At 37.1% G+C, this 17832-nt stretch overlaps 5 protein-coding genes across 5 annotated transcripts in view; 2 read left to right on the top strand and 3 right to left on the bottom strand.

Moving 5' to 3' along the window:
• LOC125227633 (large neutral amino acids transporter small subunit 2) overlaps positions 1-2072 on the bottom strand; it is a 34639-nt gene extending 32567 nt beyond the window's left edge. The window contains exon 1 of the mRNA XM_048131990.1: positions 1732-2072. Within this exon, the coding sequence (XP_047987947.1) occupies positions 1732-1874 (143 nt within the window). The 5' untranslated portion in view covers positions 1875-2072. The remainder of the gene's footprint in view (positions 1-1731) is intronic.
• Positions 2073-3951: 1879 nt separating this feature from the next.
• Positions 3952-4711, bottom strand: LOC125227029. The gene is made up of 3 exons (XM_048131220.1): positions 4477-4711; positions 4123-4330; positions 3952-4044 (listed from the first exon to the last, which is right to left on the bottom strand). The coding sequence occupies exons 1-3, from the start codon at positions 4629-4631 to the stop codon at positions 3952-3954; spliced, it is 456 nt and encodes a 151-aa protein (XP_047987177.1). The 5' UTR covers positions 4632-4711.
• Positions 4154-9083, top strand: LOC125227635 (iroquois-class homeodomain protein irx-3). Its single transcript, XM_048131992.1, has 4 exons — positions 4154-4290; positions 4759-5006; positions 5199-5358; positions 6725-9083. Exons 2-4 carry the CDS (start codon positions 4894-4896, stop codon positions 7274-7276), a joined length of 825 nt encoding a protein of 274 aa, XP_047987949.1. The 5' UTR covers positions 4154-4290; positions 4759-4893; the 3' UTR covers positions 7277-9083.
• A 231-nt stretch (positions 9084-9314) lies between these two features.
• Positions 9315-10684, bottom strand: LOC125227637 (39S ribosomal protein L10, mitochondrial). Its single transcript, XM_048131995.1, has 3 exons — positions 10567-10684; positions 9983-10489; positions 9315-9610 (listed from the first exon to the last, which is right to left on the bottom strand). The coding sequence occupies exons 1-3, from the start codon at positions 10583-10585 to the stop codon at positions 9384-9386; spliced, it is 753 nt and encodes a 250-aa protein (XP_047987952.1). The 5' UTR covers positions 10586-10684; the 3' UTR covers positions 9315-9383.
• Positions 10685-11338: 654 nt separating this feature from the next.
• On the top strand, positions 11339-15302 carry LOC125227258 (angio-associated migratory cell protein). Its single transcript, XM_048131518.1, has 5 exons — positions 11339-11493; positions 11639-12266; positions 12647-12821; positions 13170-13286; positions 14979-15302. The coding sequence occupies exons 2-5, from the start codon at positions 11643-11645 to the stop codon at positions 15293-15295; spliced, it is 1233 nt and encodes a 410-aa protein (XP_047987475.1). The 5' UTR covers positions 11339-11493; positions 11639-11642; the 3' UTR covers positions 15296-15302.
• Positions 15303-17832: the final 2530 nt, after the last annotated feature.

The following is a 17832-nucleotide window of genomic DNA, read 5'->3' as shown; positions in this document are numbered from 1 at the left end:
AATAAGTTTAGCTAAATTATTTTTATTCAATTTACTCAAATGGACGAAAATTATCACCTACACCATACGAATTAATGTAGTAATTCCAGTCAAATTTTGCAAAACCCTAAGTTACGTATTTATTTTCCAGTAGGTACCTTTCTATGTATATGTATGTAGGTACCAGTGTCGTGGCGTGAAAATATTCGTTGATAAAGCCGGAGGGGTGGTTTTCGGTATCAGTTTTGTATGAACTTCTTGCCGGTCCCATAGTGGATACCCCCCTCCCAACTGAGGGGCGACTGAAATCTTCTCGAGGCTGAGGCGTAGGGTTAGAGCCGGCGTAGCTTTATTTGACGTTCATATGCGCATTGTAATATGCCTACTTGAAAAATAAATATTTCATTTCATTTCTACAGATACTGGAGAATTTTAGGGAATCGAGTTGTATCGACGCCCCGCCACTGGACTGGACGCCCCACACATAAAACTTATATACTCTACCAATATTTAAAATTAGGCACAAAAAGGGAGGCCCAGGATAAAGAAGAAAATACACCGGTCTAGCTACCTACAGTACCTATTTCCTCTTATATAATAAGTAATTTCACGCCACGACACTGGTACCTACATACATATACATAGAAAGGTACCTACTGGAAAATAAATATGTAACTTAGGGTTTTGCAAAATTTAACTGGAATTACTACATTAATTCGTATGAAGTAGGTAATAATTTTATGCTAGGCAATTTTAGGCAGTTCAGATGGTAGAGCTCAAAATACTATTCTGGTCAATTATATCTAATATAATATAACCTAATCACAAAATTAAACTTTTGAAAAAACCCACGACCGCGACATAGTCGACCGATTTTCATGAAACATGGCTAAGAACACTCCCGACTAACTCAGCTTCCAGACAAAAAAAAACTAAATTTAAATCGGTTCATCCGTTCAGGAGCTACGATGCCACAGACAGACACATACAGACAGACAGACAAACAGACAGACAGACAGACAGACAGTTAGACAGACACGTCAAACTTATAACACCCCGTTGTTTTTGTGTCGGGGGTTAAAAATGAGCAGCAAGTGAAAATAATTTTCATCCGGTACTAAGTCCTCGTGTAAACTTGTAAAGAAAGCAAAGTTACAAATTCTTCAGCTATTTCCTCATTTGATAACGCGGAGGGTTCAAATGGCAACTTGAAATGTTAATTACATTTATGTATGTATGTATTATGTGTATGTAAGGTATATTTATTTATGTATTCGGTATATATGTATGTGTGTTTGTGTTGGTTTTCTCTATATTTTTTCTTTTTGTTCTTGCACTGCCTGTTAACTTTTGTTTCTGTTCCGTTTTTCCAGCTACCCTAAGGTTGTCTGGAAGAGATCGCTTTTTAGCGATAAGACCGCCTGTTGTTACCTAGTTATACTCTCACTCAACATTCTGTATATTTATAACATGTAAAATGATGCAATAAAGAATATTTACTTACTTACTTACATTTAATTAATAAAAAAAATACAGTGAAATTAGTTGGTAGAATAAATTAATCAAATAAGCATTAGCATTGCCTTTAAACTTGGGAAATTGACAAAAAACATCATAACCAACGTTGTATTCATAAAGTTTTATTGAGTAATTCCAAAACTTTCAACCGGTTGCCATGGAGCCGTCACGTGCGAAATCTATAAACACAAAAGAATGATGCAAGACAGGCGGGAAATTTAAACAATCACTTACCCGGTGTTCGTGTAAACTCCCGCGGGAGAAATGAAAATGCCGGAGCCGATAATCGTCCCGATGATAATCCCCACTCCATTGAACAGTGTTATTTTACGTTTCAAAACCACTTTTTCGCCGGCGGCGTGCGTCTGTTCACCCATTCCGCAAAAATCAATCGCGTAAACGCCAAACGCACGTGGGCAGGTTAGACGCGATCGCGTTCCAGCGGCAGTTAGCGCCGGCCCTGTGGTTCTACTACGACACCTCGCCACGGGCTCTCTTACAAGACTGAATCACTTTCAGTTACCATTTTTTACGGAACCGGAATGGGCAAAGTTGCGTTGACGTCAGACATCACCGAGTCGGCCACACGGCAGCTCGTGTTCGAGGGACTGACACTGACAGGGGGACTTGTGGAGCGCCGAGCGCCGCCGAGCACGCACGCCGCCCGACAAGGATGCAATATCCGGGGGCACGGGCTCGCGAGGAGGACAGCGGAATTCTGGAGGGCCATGCCGGACGAATGGGCGCCGGCAAAATTTGAATGGGGAAAATTGGCGGAGATCTTGCTTTTAGATAGAGGTACCGGAAAATGTTTTAGATAAATTGGTTAATTATCCGAATATTCATCGCCAGAAGCTTTGCTATTTATAAAAAAAGTAAGTCAGTATTAATCACACTGTTAGAGATGTTTATATTTTCCTGGTAATTAATTACTAATTTAGGTATGTAGTTAAACCCTTTTTTATTGCATGTTTTTACAGAATTGAGAAACAAAGTACGAATTGAAAGTATCTGGGAGAATTAAATTTTCAATAGGTACTCCAATGGAAGGAGCTAACCACTAGAACTCTACATTGTTATTACAAGTATTATTTTTATTAAACAAATCATTTAGAGTATGTTTTACCTTATTTAGCTGTATAAACGATAGAGCATATCATATACTTAACATTGAGTATTTATTTAATAGTTTTAATACTAGCTTTTTCCCGCGGCTTCGCTCGCGTTACAAAGAGACAAAAAGTAGCCTATGTCACTCTCCATCCCTTCAACTATCCCCACTTAAAAAATCACGTCAATTTGTCGCTCCGTTTTGCCGTGATAGACGGACAAACAAACAGACACACACACTTTCCCATTTATAATATTAGTATGGATTAGGAACATTACCTACATATGAGTAGGTATATAATCTAAAAAATAATTTATATTGTAGCAGTTTGCAAACCCTTATACTTATCAATTTATTATATAGATACACAATTTACACACTGCAGTCGTATTGAGTTTGATGTCGTTAACGAGACTATTAAGTAGGAGCTGATTCTGATTTCAATGTCGTTTTCTTAAATTGACGGTTTTGACCTGTCAGGGTCCAAAAATGATATGTCTTGACCTTTTTTGGAATTCTTTATACTTATTTATAAACACTAAAGTTATTTTAATCTCGTAAGGCCCAAGGCCCAAAAAGGTCCTATATTTAGGACAAAACAGATCGATTAAATTCAAATCATAAAATTTCCAATAGGTACAGTATTAGTGTGCGCTATGTTGTTGTAAAATGTTTTATTAATGCCATTACCTTATGCATACCTATAAGTTTTAGTTTCCACTACAATACCATTCTGAAAGTAATAAAGTTATTGCATCAGATACCACGAACCTATTATTTCAATTAAAACAATTTGCTGCGTTTCTTACCTTTTCGCTGACGGTGTATAATTGGCGATTTAAATATTAATTAGATTACAATTTTGATGAATCCTTGTGACAAAACGACGATATTGTTCGGAGTAGGTACAGCAAATCTACAATGTCTAAGATGTATAAGTACCTATAGATGATTTTTAGAACAGTCAGACAGTTAAACTATGAAGGTTCCTAGTTGAGTAACTAAACCGTAAATTACCTAAATAAATATTTTGTAAGTATAATTATCTTCATAATTTTCATAAAGTACTGAAGATAAACTACCAGTTTCATAAATCCAATCTAAAGAAGGCTTCATAGTTATTTCATAGTAATTCGTCACTTTAATTGCTAGTTTTCAACGACATTGTCTGCTCAAGAATTCATTAGTAAATTACTAATTAACTACCGTTTATCTCTGTTTTAATAGTAGTTAAGTGCTTAAACTTACATTCAATAAGAACGTCATGAAACGAGGTTTTGGAGGTCACTGTTTACAATTTACGATGTTGCATTTTACATAAATTAGTAAAACCACGCAGGTTATCACGGCATCGTGTTCGATTCGAAGAAAAACAATTGTTTACGTGGCCGACTATATCTGCTTCTGCCTACGTCCATATCTGCGGAGTTACTGGCCTGGAAAAAAAAATTATCAACAGCACAATGTCAAGGACGTAAACAATGTATAAATAGTTGTATAGGTATAATATTTACATGTTTATCTGTCGCAGAGGTGTTTTGAAGACTTCGCGGGAGACATCCTGAAATAACGCGATTTGCAGCGGCGGCGCGCGCGCACCCGCGCTGCTCCGCGCGGCGCTGCCGTCGCCCGCGCTTATCCGACGCCATTTTCACACACGCACCGAGCTTTCCCGCGGACAGGTACGTCCATTTTTTATCCCACATATTAAAAACATCACTGCTGGAAAACACTATCAAAATAAAACAATCCACCGACTAAAACACGTATCACTTCTATTACACCTACAGTGATATTTTCCGCACATTCAATAAACAAGAACAATGACCCTAGCACACGTAATACCTAGTTATGTTTTTTATTCTTACATGCGATTGCTGAATATAAAACTATTAGCCGGCACGTTTAAGCAAAGCTCGACAAATCTGTTTACGGTATACCTCTCCAAATTACCGATTTCCATGTCGGTAAAATGATTGGAGCTAATAACATCTAAAAGTGAACTATGGAATGTGACCGTCATGTTTGCGTTACATCAACGCATTGACGGACCGTAGTGCACTATCCGACGATTCCGAGTGATTAGACAGTGTGTAGCCGTGTTCGAAAGACAATCTATTTGTGTCATCATGTCCTTATTTTTTTAATAGATCACCAAGCATCCCCCGCAGCGGCAGCCCGGCAAGACACGAGTCGTGTCTCAAGCTGCGGCGCCCTACGCACGTGCTCGACCGTGTCTAGTGACTGTGCACTTACATCAAACTTAATCGGACCTAAATATTCAAATGACTCTAATTCAAAACCCGAGTGAAGCAAAAGGCGAAACAATGGAGGCATCCCCGGCCAAAGAGGACAGCGCCAAGTCCTTGAGGCCCGTGAGAAACAGACGATACACACGGTGAGTGCGCTGACATGACTCAATACTTTCAGCCTGGAGGGATGAGTTTCTTTGTGCGTCACGCACTAACAGAACGAACATCTTTTATGCAAAAGCCTCTACGAATCGCGAGTGCTTTGTTATTCATCATGTTTTCACAGCATGTAAACTAACGTCAAACATGAACTTTACATGATACTCATACAATTACAGAAGGAGTCTAGTTGCAGGCCAGCGGCCTCAGAAAAGGTTATTCACGCCAGAAATAAAGCGGTATTTAAAGGATTGGCTAGTGCGTCGAAGAGACAATCCCTATCCTAATCGAGAGGAAAAGAAATACCTCGCGGACGAAACAGGCCTCACTTACATTCAGGTACCGGAACTTGTTTTATTGTTACATAACTAAGTAATTATCAAGTCTCATTTAAATACGAGCTGCTAAAAAACTTCATGTAATGTATCATGTTTGTGCCTACCACCAACCTAATTGGATGCGTGCCAAGTATTGCTATTTGTACATACCTAAATAGGCACTATTTTTGTCACTGCTTTGTTAACCACAAGATTTGTATTATACCCAGTTTTCAGTTTCAGTTCACAATAAATCTTCTTATTTCTATCCAAAACATCAATATGTTCGCATACGTGGCAGTGCGCAGTGCGCCTTGTGTTTCAAAATTACGATGATTGTTTTGTTCACTTAGGTAAAATGTAGAATTAGTTCAATAGAATATTCATTAATCTACTGTTTAATAACCTATAATAAATAAAATTGCAAGTGCCACCGCAAAATGAGTACCTATAGCATGTCCTATATACATTTACCTGCTGAAAACTTAAGACAGTTGATTTCAATTATCATTAAATATTACAGTGTGCCTGTCTATTTACGTCCGATTAAGAGGATACGGTAGCGAAAATGCTAAAATGGAAAGGAGCCCCCCTTTCAACTTGGGAATTTTTGTTAAATATACAGGTGTTATTAACTAGATTTATCGAAAAAAAATTGTCCATTAAGAACAACTCAGTCAAAAGATATTTCAAAAACTTTAAAATCGAGGTTCCGCTTTCGACTCTTTCCTCCTTCAAAACTTAATCAATCGAAACGAAATTTGAGAATCTGAATAACAATGAAATAATCTATGTCGGACCGTTTAGCTTTTTTGGTTAATTGTTACCAATCTTGAGTATCACACCTTTTTTTGCGCCACAATGAAAAAGGCCGTCTTTGCAAAATTTTGATTGGCTCTAAGAATCTTTAAAAAGCAGAATATCAAAAAAATCAAAACGGTCCGACACAGATAAAAATAATAACAATCTGTGTTGAAAAAATCATTGCTCTATCTTCAAAAACCAGGGAGGAAATAGTCGAGAGCGTTTGTATGGAGAATTGACCCCTACCGTATCGTCTTAATCTTAGCTTATTTAATGGCATTATTCGGACCTCGATTATCGCGCGTTATGGACAGACTTTACTGAACTTAGCATTAAGTAGAAAAAAAAATATTTAGAATATTTAGATATCAAACCTAACGTGACAAGTTAGCATCACTGATTTAATCGGCTACGCAAAAAGTAGAGCCGGGTAAACCTTATGTATACGTCTTAAGTCTTAAGACCAGCCCCGAAAACGTATTAGACATTAAAATAAAATGAAATGGGTTAAATGGAAATTTCTGATAATCGAATATTTTACTTTTATAAATAGGTGTCACTTTGATAACAAATATTTTTCGCAGATTTGCAACTGGTTTGCCAACTGGCGGCGCAAACTGAAAAACGTGAATGCGGACCGAAATCAACAAACGTGGGGACATCTCATCCGCACATACAACGACCGCGCGCAGGGCAACGTGGAGCAGTTCAGCATCAGCTCCGACGACAGCATCTGGAGCGAGCCCGAGCCCACCAGCTCCAACTACGAGTCCGTAGACTTCGACACCGAGCACGACAGCCCGGAACCACACTACCAAGAGGACTCCGACTCTTCCACTAACTCTAAAGAGAAATGTGAATTTTTCAACAACAACTCCTACGGCGAACAGCAAGAATGTCTCGGGGAGTCGAAGAAAATTACGAGTCCGTTACTTCTTAGCAAGTGGTTGGAGAGCGCAGCGAGGTTTCAGCCTAGCGAGATGAACTACGCGTGGTGGGCGGAGGGCAAGCGGCGGCGGGTGGAGCGGCCGCCGCGGGGCAGCATCAGCAGCGTGCGGCACGACCGGGACGAAGTGGAGGCGGCGGTGGCCCTCACGGCGCTCGCCGGCGCCACCACGCGCCTCACTGCCCCCTAGAGCGCTCCTCCACTTACAACTCAAATATGTGATTTTATTCACTTAGCACAATGCATTGACATGTGCTACTTGCTTGTTACCCTGTTGCCATAATTCGAAAACAGAAACTGAACGCAGAAACTGCATGATGGCGAGAAAGGCCTCATTGGCGTAAAGACTTCCGAGGCTAGGTGACGCATTGTTTTGAACTTCCCTGGCCTATTTCCCTGATAAGTACATTATGATTATTATGAATAATAATATGATCCTTTCCTAGATCAGGGTAGATAATTTAACTAATGCAATTTTGAAGGGGTCCAAAAATATTTCGTTGTTCAATATTATCCTACTGAGTAATTTCCAACGTAATATGAACCCTAAATCGCAAACTATGTATAGGTATTACAATATTACCTGTTGCAAGACACAATTTAACAGTTTTTTTATTTTATTTCAAATAGTAGAGGTTTCTACTGATGTGAGTGCTAATGGTTGGTTTATCTAAGTCAGGGGTCACCAAAAATCGGATCGCCGACCTATCTAACGCGGTCCGCGTTTTGATGTAACGCCGTCCCGTCCGAAACGGACCGCGATGGTAATCTTATTTTTGCAAACCCTTGAAGAAACTAATTGGTGACCCTGATCGAAGTGCTGCAGTGACTACTGTATTCAAACAGTTTTTGCACAGTATAATAAAGAGTACTACTCTCGGTTACCTCACAAAACGCGAACAGTCGACCTGTCATATACAAGCATAGTACGAGTTCACCTACACGAGCTTTAGACTGTGTGCTAGGAACGTGCCTCTTTCATATATTTGATTGCCAGTGTCCGAGGTGTGGTTTTAGTCTAGACTCTTATTATAAGAATGTTACGATTTTATCAAAGATGATAGGTATACATAAATAATTAATTACTATGAACATGGTTGAGTTTACATATAATATCAATATTGGTGGCAATGTACTAATAACAGGTGCCTACAAGACAAAAACTTTATGGCTATGTACTTAACCTAAATTTATGTGCCATTTTGAATAAGATTTGCTCAACTTATCTGTAATATTTAAGTAGCCTGAGTGACTGCCTATTTGCCTTAATATTATATAATATTGGTAGATTAGGCCATTTTCGTTGTTTAATTGATCTCTTTTAGACTAGACATTAAGAATTAATGTAAATTTAACACCTGCCAAAGATTGCGTTTAAAGTTCCACATTTATTATAAAAATAATAAATTTGTTGTGACAAAAAAAAGTGTTTGGTCCTTTCCAACCAAAACCATTAGAATTAAAAAAAATGAAGTACAGTCAAGGGTAAAAATATGGGTGTACACATCTTACTCAAAAATATGTCCCATGGCATCTCAGTCCGGTGTAATAAGAATGTAGTACCACATTTATGAGACGATTCTTAGATACATATTTTTCCACTTGACTGTACTTAATGATGGGTATTTAAAGGAACAGCAACATGATGTGATATTATTCCAAATTATAGAGACTATTGATGAAAACAAATGTCCTCAGTTAATAATAAAACATTTTGGGTTCAATAAAATGGATCAATGGATCGCATTTCTATATCGATCACATTTTTTTTTCGATGGTTGCTCTCAAAATTCAAGAGTAAAAGTTTTAAGAGCTGCAAGCTAGCTACCTAGCCCATTGCAGATTAGGACCCTCATAATTATATGTATAAGTACTTAAATAATGTATGTATTTTCATTACAGACATATTTTACAGGTTTACATTAAATCTACCAAATACTTTCTAGCTATTATGAGTAATGGATGATGTATGTGTAAGAAGCTACACAGTAGACTATAGGTTCTATTCTAATCATTAAAGTACTCTTTTAGATACTAGGTAAGTATGCAGAGTTATCCCCTTATTCATAAATACTTACGATAAAGTTAGTTTGTCCCTTTGACGTATTGGTGTGATAGAAAAGGACAAACGAACTTTCCTACGTTTATGAATAAGGGGGTTAATGTATACTTACATTTCTGAAATGATTCCTCAATAGGCATAAAAAAAAAGGTGTAAAAGATAAAAGTAAAGTTCAATTACCTTTTAATGCATCTACACTGCTCTTACAATTTCAATTACTTCTCTATAAATTAATCTAGGATTGTTCATTACTTTCCGCAGGTTCTGATTTGTTTTGAAGTTCCACATGTTGGTCGAGGTTTGAGACAAGCATTTGCTGGGCCTGGTTCAGTTGCCCGACGAGACTGGAACCAGCACTTTGTAGGATGGAACATAGTTGACTTCTAGCTACGTCCAAGTTTGGTAGTTTACTGAACTCAACTAATTCATTCTTAGACATTAATCTGTCTTGGATGATCCCAGCTGTAAGAAAGTTATGAGAATATTGTAGGAAGCTTAAAAGGAGTCTGCTTGATTTGATTATCTATCCATACTAATATTATAAATGGGAAAGTGTGTGTGTCTGTTTGTTTGTCTGTCTTTCCCGGCAAAACGGAGCGACGTGATTTTTTAAGTGGAGATATTTGAAGGGATGGAGAGTGTCATAGGCTAGTTTTTGTCTGCGAGTGAATCCGCGGGCAAAAGCTAGTTTATTTATATATGAGATAACAGTCAAATGCTTACACAGTACATAATCAAATCATAGCTATAAAGTCAGACAATACATTCAGTCAGATTTAGTAATAAATTAAAATAATAATTTAAAAGGCTTGAAAACCTATTTTAATTACTTACCCATGATCACCAGTTGTGGAGCTTTCTTCATAATAGTAAACATTTTTGCAACACTTGCAGGTTGACCAAATATTATTTCTTGGTGAGAAGTAAACAAATGATTGACAGCCTCATACCGTGTCCCTTTAGTAGCCATAGACATTATTTTTTTACCGTATGTTCTCAAGTGCATATCGTTTTTCTTCAATGCAGCAAATATTGGCATTTTTTCCTCCATGGCAATAGAATTTTTATGAAGAAATATAACCATTTTGGAAGTATTGAACCAATTTAAGCATTCTCTGGCTAGAATGCGCTCGAACGGATTATCGATGTCCTTGCTTTTTTTCTTCTCCCCCCGGTCGCACAGTGCAATATCTGGCATGGTATTCTTTGGTGGTACATACCAAGGCTTCGTCAAATCAATCAGTAATTGTCTCTCGAAATGGGGCTTTCTAGGTTTCTGAATGTTAATCTTTCCTCTGAATCGCCGTGCCATAAGGAATGGCGTTTGAACTTGCAATAGACCTGTAAACACGAAAAACATATAAGATCTGATTTACCAATCGATAACAACAAAATCTACTGTTTTAACTATTAATTACCTCTGTTCATTGAAGCCATTTTGAGGTGTAACCTTAAAATAATTTAAAAGTAATTCATTTCACAACAATCTAACCTAAAAACAAGTGTTGTATTGTCATTTTTTTTATGACACTGACAGTGACATACGCCGGTATAACCAACCTATGAAGCATTACAGCACGTTTTAAAACAAAGCTTAAACAGCTTTACAAAGAATAGTATTGCCATTGCAAATATTGCATCAAAATTAGGGAAAAAATACTGATAGACATTTGATATATTTAATAAATAGAATATTAAAAAAACGTAAATATGTCTATTTTCAGGTACAATGTTATGTTTGGTCTTACTAAGTAATTAATAAATATATTTACTTATTAATTACTTAGTGTGTGGTGACGGGTTAAGAATTTCACCACCCCCTTTCTTCCCGTGGGTGTCGTAGAAGGCGACTATGGGATATGGGTTAAATTGTGGCGTAGGCGAGAGGCTGGCCACCTGTCACTGCAATATCACAATTTCGTTTTCTTTCAACCCCTTATTTGCCAAGAGTGGCACTGAAGCTTTAGTAGTTTCATGTGTTCTGCCTACCCCTTTATGGGATACAGGCGTGATTGTATGTATGTATGTATTTACTTATTGTTAATATCAACGTCGTGATTCAATGCTCTTTGGTTAATAGTAGTTAAATTATTATGAATAGTATATTTTTGATATTAAATCAATAACCATGTGGATTTTTTAGTTTGTATAATGGTATCCCCAATGTTGAAAAATGTGATTTGATTTGACTTTTGAATAATTCACATCACACATGTCGACGACATGTAATTTCTATTAAGTCTTATTAGAACTACAGCTGTAACCGTTACTAACGTTAGTTAGTTATTATTTATTTAGTGAAATTATAGTGGATAACACTCGCTGGAACTAGTTAAATAAGTAAGGTTAGTATGGAAAGTTTTGGAAGGCATGTCATGAGTATTATGATATTTCACCATTTGGAGAAACATTATTTTTCTGCACTTTTAGCTTTAAGCAGTTGCATACGAGGTAAGAGTACTTGTAGCATTATATTGTATTAAATTGCAGAACAATGAGAGGTTATCAGGAAGACACTCCGCCTTCATCAATCAGCGGCGACGAAATAGCAGGCATGGATGATGAAGAGGCCGTATTCTTAGGCTACTTGGACGAGATGGATGAGCTAGTAGACGACAATATGGAGGAGGTCACCGACCAAGAAGAGGAGGATACAGATATGGAACCTCCAGAAGATCTATCTATACTCGTTTTTAACAAACATGTTGGTTCAGTCTTCTGTTGCGACCTCCACCCTAGCGGAAAGCTAGCCGTGACGGGGGGAGAAGATGACAAAGCCTTTGTGTGGTCTGTACAGACAGGTCAAATTGTCTTTGAATGCACTGGCCACAAAGATTCAGTAATTTTTGTTGGCTTCAGTTTTGATGGCGCCTACCTTGCCACGGCTGACATGTCTGGTTTGATTAAAGTGTGGAAATGCAATTTGGATGAAAATCAACAAGAGCCATGGCCTATTGCGTTTGAATATGAAGCAGAAGACTTGACTTTCGGCTTGTGGCACTTCGGAGCCAGGGTTCTTATCTGTGGAGCTGTGTCTGGAGATATTTATGTGTTTAAAATACCTTCTGGTGACATTAAAGTTTTGCAAGGACATAATACAAGAGTAGAATGTGCCAAGGTAAGCATTAAAGAAAATATTTTTAAAATAGTAATTTTGGTATAGGTGGTCATTTAGCAGTATTAATTTTTATAAAAAAAAAGTTTTTAATGTGACATTACAGTACCTATTTAAAGAGTTCATTATCTAGGTATCTTTCTGATTGTTGAGTTAAGATTATAAATAGGTATAGGATAGGTTAAAAAAAAATTGTTGATATTAAATGATAACAATATCCTGTATCATGCAGAAACACTACTAAAGAATAAAATTTATTGTTATTTTGCCTGTATCTCTCCTATTACATTGTTTTTTCAAGTTTGAATAATAATAGGTCATGAGGGCATGACCTCCTATTATTATTATTTAAATATTAAAAAATGTGAATATTATGTTTCCAGATGTTCAAAGATGGAGTTCGCTTAGTGGCAGGTTATGATGATGGTGCAGTGAAGGTGTGGGATCTTAAGACTAATGCAGTTCTTCAGCAAATTCAGGCCAATGTCCATGATATGAGAGTAACAGCTATTGACACACATCCAGAGAATAACATTATGGCATCTATATCTAGTGACGGTAAGATATTGCTTCCAGTATTATAAAAGTGGACAAAACCTAATAATATTTACTTTCTTATCAGAGGTTGGGGGTGAGCTATTTTTGTACTAATATGACATCAGACATATCAAATATGCAGAGAAATAACTCACCTCTGCTGACTTCTGCTTATTATATAATTATTTGTGACATTATCTGGGTAAAGGGACCTATTGTAGGGGTATTGTCGATGGCGCTTACGTCCCGCGGCGTCGTATTTGTACACGAATATCGCTCATAACGCCATAAGCGCCATTGACAATAAGGTCCCTTTAACCGGATAATGTCACATTTAAACTTCCATATCTAATATTATTTTTTCAACAGGTAAAGTTATTCTGGCAACATCAAGTAATGGCAAAGTAGTAGGACAACTGCAGGCAGAGAATGATTTGGAAACAGTTGCCTTTGCTCAAGATCCACAACTGGGATTCTTTGCATTAGGTATGTAATTATGGGATGGGAGATTGGCTTACTATATGTGTCAATCCGCGGCAAGAGTAACATCAGTCACAATTTTATGACATGTTCCATTTATTCATGATGCAAGTTCAAGTGACAATCTATCTATAAATAAGTGTTACTTTCCCAATATATGCAAAGATCCTTTCATTTGCAGCTGTAGTTCATATAAACACTCATTGAAGTCGTGACTCACGTTACTGTTTACGTGGATTCACCCATATTTTTTTGCTTATTTTTTATTTATTATTCAAATAAGTTACACAGCATAACAGTAAAACCAAGGCACTGAACTAAAAAATAAAAACAATAGGTATAGCACATAAATAGTAAAAAAACAAAAAAGAACATTAAAAACAGACGAGAAAAAAAAAACAATATTCTATTTAGGCGACGACGTAACAGCGTGGCTCCGTTGCGTCGTCTGAGACGGCGTAGGGTTGTGATTTGTGATAGTGTTTAGTAAAACACCCCACTATGTTGCTAACCATAAAGACAAGATTTGCTTGTATCTTTATCTTTATCTTATACTTTTAAACGAACAATTCTTGTATATTTATTTATATAATACCGACGATCTCGGAAACCGCTCTAACGATTTCGCTGAAATTTGTTATGTGGGGGTTTTCGGGGGTGAAAAATCGATCTAGCGTAGCCTTAGATCCCGGAAAACGAAAATTTTCGAGTTTTCATGGGTTTTTCTTTCGCGTTAGTACACATAAAATATGGTCGTTAATTTCGCCGCGCGCGTTTCGACTCCGCTTAGCTCAGTCATACGAGGTCGGTCTAATGTTCGCAGATAGATCGCAGGTGTCAGGGTTTCGAATCCCGGCCAGAAATTAAGTTTTTGTTTTTGTATTTATAAGAGTTTTTTTTTATCTAAAGACGTGATAATAAAATATAAGCTCGGTCGCCCAGATATTATGAATATAAACTGACACAGCATTTTTATAGCAATCGACAAAGTGGAATGTCTAACTAAACTCCCTCACATATATTTCGTCAACGTAACTAGATGATGAGCAGACATCGTAACTTTTCCAGCAATTAAAGGAATGTATATGTCTATGGCCAGCTGTAATGGTTAATTAGGATTAATAACAATACAATGAGCCTTAATGATCATCTACATGTGGCTGGTCCCTAAAAAACACAAGCATGAATTCCTTTATTTCTACCTAGGATTATATATTATCTTAGGATTTACAATCTTCATACTAAGAATCGTACCTCGATTTTTAGCGCCACCTATTGAATACGATCATAACTACATTGATGATGCCTACAATTTGTTTTTGTTTTTTTAATATGTATTGACATGATATCATGATATTAAAATAAAGAAATGTCATTTGTTCTTATAAAAAATAAAACACGCAAAAATATTTGGGGAAAATATGATTTTGGCCACTTCCAGGCTGCGAAACAGCGCCATCTAGTTTTAAGCCTTATAAGCCCATATATTTCAGGGGTATGCTTTTTTATATGGGCTTTGCCAGTCCCGTATTATATCGTTCTATTCGTTCTTGATTTCTATTTCTACCATGCTGCACCGAAATTGCTGGATAGTTACAATGTCTGGTGATGAGATATTCTAGGATACCAATTTGTGTATTTGGATTCATATTAACCTGTTAAATTCAATACCTACTCACTGACTTATATATTTTACAGGTACTTTAAATGGTGATGTTGGTATATGGGACACAGCCAGACAGATGGTCCGACACCAATGCACTAAGTCTGACGATGAATCCGTCGTAGGAGTCACCAAAATGATATGGGAGAAAGACCACCTCATCACTGGGTGTCTCGATGGAGCCATTCGGGTATATCAAGGAAGATCCGGTGAAAAGGTACTCCAGTTGACAGGCCACAGATCAGAAGTCCTAGATTTATGTTTTAATGAAAATGAAAATGTGATACTGACGACGTCGGATGACGGAACAGCTAGGATATATAAATATGAAATTAATAAAGATAAAGATTAATATTTAATCGTATTTGTATTGTAAACCCTATTGCAAATTAAAAGCGAAACCACACCCACAAAATTTAATTCACTAAAACTTAAGCCGATCGCAACGCCGAACACCATGCCATTTAAACCATCTAATAGATCTCACAGACCTTTAATTAACGTGTTAATTAAAATTAATATTTAAAATAAATTCAACAATTGTTCCCTATTTGTTTTACAACGGCATATCTATAGAAACACGAGCGTAGCGAGTAGCTCGAAAAGACATACAAAGGTTTCAAAGCATACAGTCAAGTGTAAAAATATGGGTGTACACATCTTACTCAAAAATATGTCCTATAGCATCTTAGTCCGGTGTAATAAGAGCGTAGTACCATATTTATGAGACGATTATTTCGATACGTATTTTTGCACTTGACTGTACAAGCGCTGAACAAACTTGACCCCCGAATGATTTGAAGTGTACGCTGATTTTATTTTTCATCATACCCTGAAGAATCTATCCTACCTACCGGGAAGTACCCTGTATTTTTTATGTCCTTAAGAATTATGAAATATGTAGTAGGTATTACGTTTTTTACTGAATAATCGGCCATATCAACTTAGTACTTGATTATTCATAGCTCGGGAGACTTTCTGCTAATTCTAATTTCAACTCCGTACCTCCACGAGTTACCGAGATAGTTGAGTCTTGAGAGACGAACAGTGACCCTACCAGAGTTCCGTTTTTCCTTTTGCAGAATTCAATTAATCGTACCTAATATTTGATGACATGTCACATTTCCCCGAAAAGAGCAATTAAATGCACTGTTTAATAACCAAGTTATAATTTGCGAGGATGTGGTCTATGCATCGCAATGGCTAGAATAGAGTTGAGGAACGTTATGATTTCAACTCCTACTGAATCTCCGCGCTAATCACGTAGTCCTCACAAAACTTAGTTATTTGTAAATGAGAGACTGACAGTCTTTATGATTTACGTGTCTCTGGATGACAGCCTTATTTAACCTATAATACATCTTGCAATTGAACATTTTTGGACTAACAATTATGGAGGAATTTGAATCATCCTCAAAAATCAACCGGCCACAAAAAATGTTCTCATTTACATTTAGATACTGTTAGGTAGGTACAGTCTGTACTGTCATTGACCCCAATGTTCACAATAAAATCGCTCATGTCCTGTACGACGATATTGAAGCCTCAACAATAGCTATTATTTTGCATCTTAAAGAAGCTCTATCGTACAATCCTGCAGGCCTAGCACATGATGGCCGCGGGAGTATGTCGCCGCGAGATAGACTACCTGTCCTTATGTCATTAATACAGTTAGACAAAGACGTGTCATCTATCTCGCGGCGACATACTCCCGCGGCCATCATGTGCTAGGCCTACTGGTCCGGACTCCCCGTCCCGGTGCCCCAGACAGCTTATCTCTTATCGAACAGATGACCAAGTTATCCGTGCACGGAGAAAAAAGTCTCGTCCATGATACCTGAATAGTGTAATCTGAACGAGAAAATCTAGTAAATTCTGGGACAATTGTTCACATAGTATAAATAACTAAACTAGTCTGTTTAAATGCGTTGAGCTTAGTGAACTAGTTATCTTGTAATTGCTACACATTAAAATAGCGTGTATTACTAGAATATTTAGTAATCATAACACGTGGACCGTACAAATAAATAATATTTTCTTGCAGAGCTTAATAAATGAAATGTGACCTTGACAATATATTCTTGTAAAGGTAATATATACATTACGTATCATAAAATAAAAATATTGTAAGGGTCACACAGTCAAATTGTGTGTATTACTAGATTATTCAGTATTTATAACAAATGGAGTGTCTAAATAAACAAAATAATGTAAACTCCACAAGAAATTCTTGTAAAGGTTATAAAACTTTAGTTAGGCCAATAATAGGTATCGTTAAGAATACAAGTCATCTGATATATATTACATTCTCTTCATTTATGTAAACTTCATTAAATGGTTGATAGAACAAGAAAGTTAGTTACAGCAACTGCATTTATGGTACTCTCTAATAAATATACAATTGCGTTAACGTGTTATATTTTTATCGGTACCTATGAATTTGTCTGTGCACTGTATAGACAACTAACATTTCTTGTAAATGTAAAAAAAGGTTTGTTGTCTATACAAGGTGGTTCAGTAGGATTAAAGGCCGAGCCACGCCAGATACGTGTACGTAGACGTGTGCGTGGCGTGCGCGCTGTAAAGTACGAATCTTCAAAAGAGATGATACACCGCTAGACACACACGGGAAACACGTCACACAAGCGGTGTAATCTCTAATGAGGATTCGTCATTTACACCGCGTACGCTACGCGCACGTCTACGTACACGTATCTGGCGTGGCTCAGCCTTTAATCCTACTGTACCACCTTGTGTAGACAACAAACCTTTTCTTACATTTACAAGAAATGTTAGTTGTCTATACAGTGCACACACAAATTCATAGGTACCTACCGATAAAAATGCAGGTTGCTAGGACCAGTTCCAAGAGACAGAAGCCTAGAGTTG

The sequence above is a fragment of the Leguminivora glycinivorella genome, chromosome 6 (genome assembly GCF_023078275.1).
Source record: "Leguminivora glycinivorella isolate SPB_JAAS2020 chromosome 6, LegGlyc_1.1, whole genome shotgun sequence".
In the NCBI taxonomy this organism is placed as follows: domain Eukaryota; kingdom Metazoa; phylum Arthropoda; class Insecta; order Lepidoptera; family Tortricidae; genus Leguminivora; species Leguminivora glycinivorella.
Note: the sequence above shows the minus strand (reverse complement) of the source record. Positions and strands in the feature narration are given on the sequence as shown.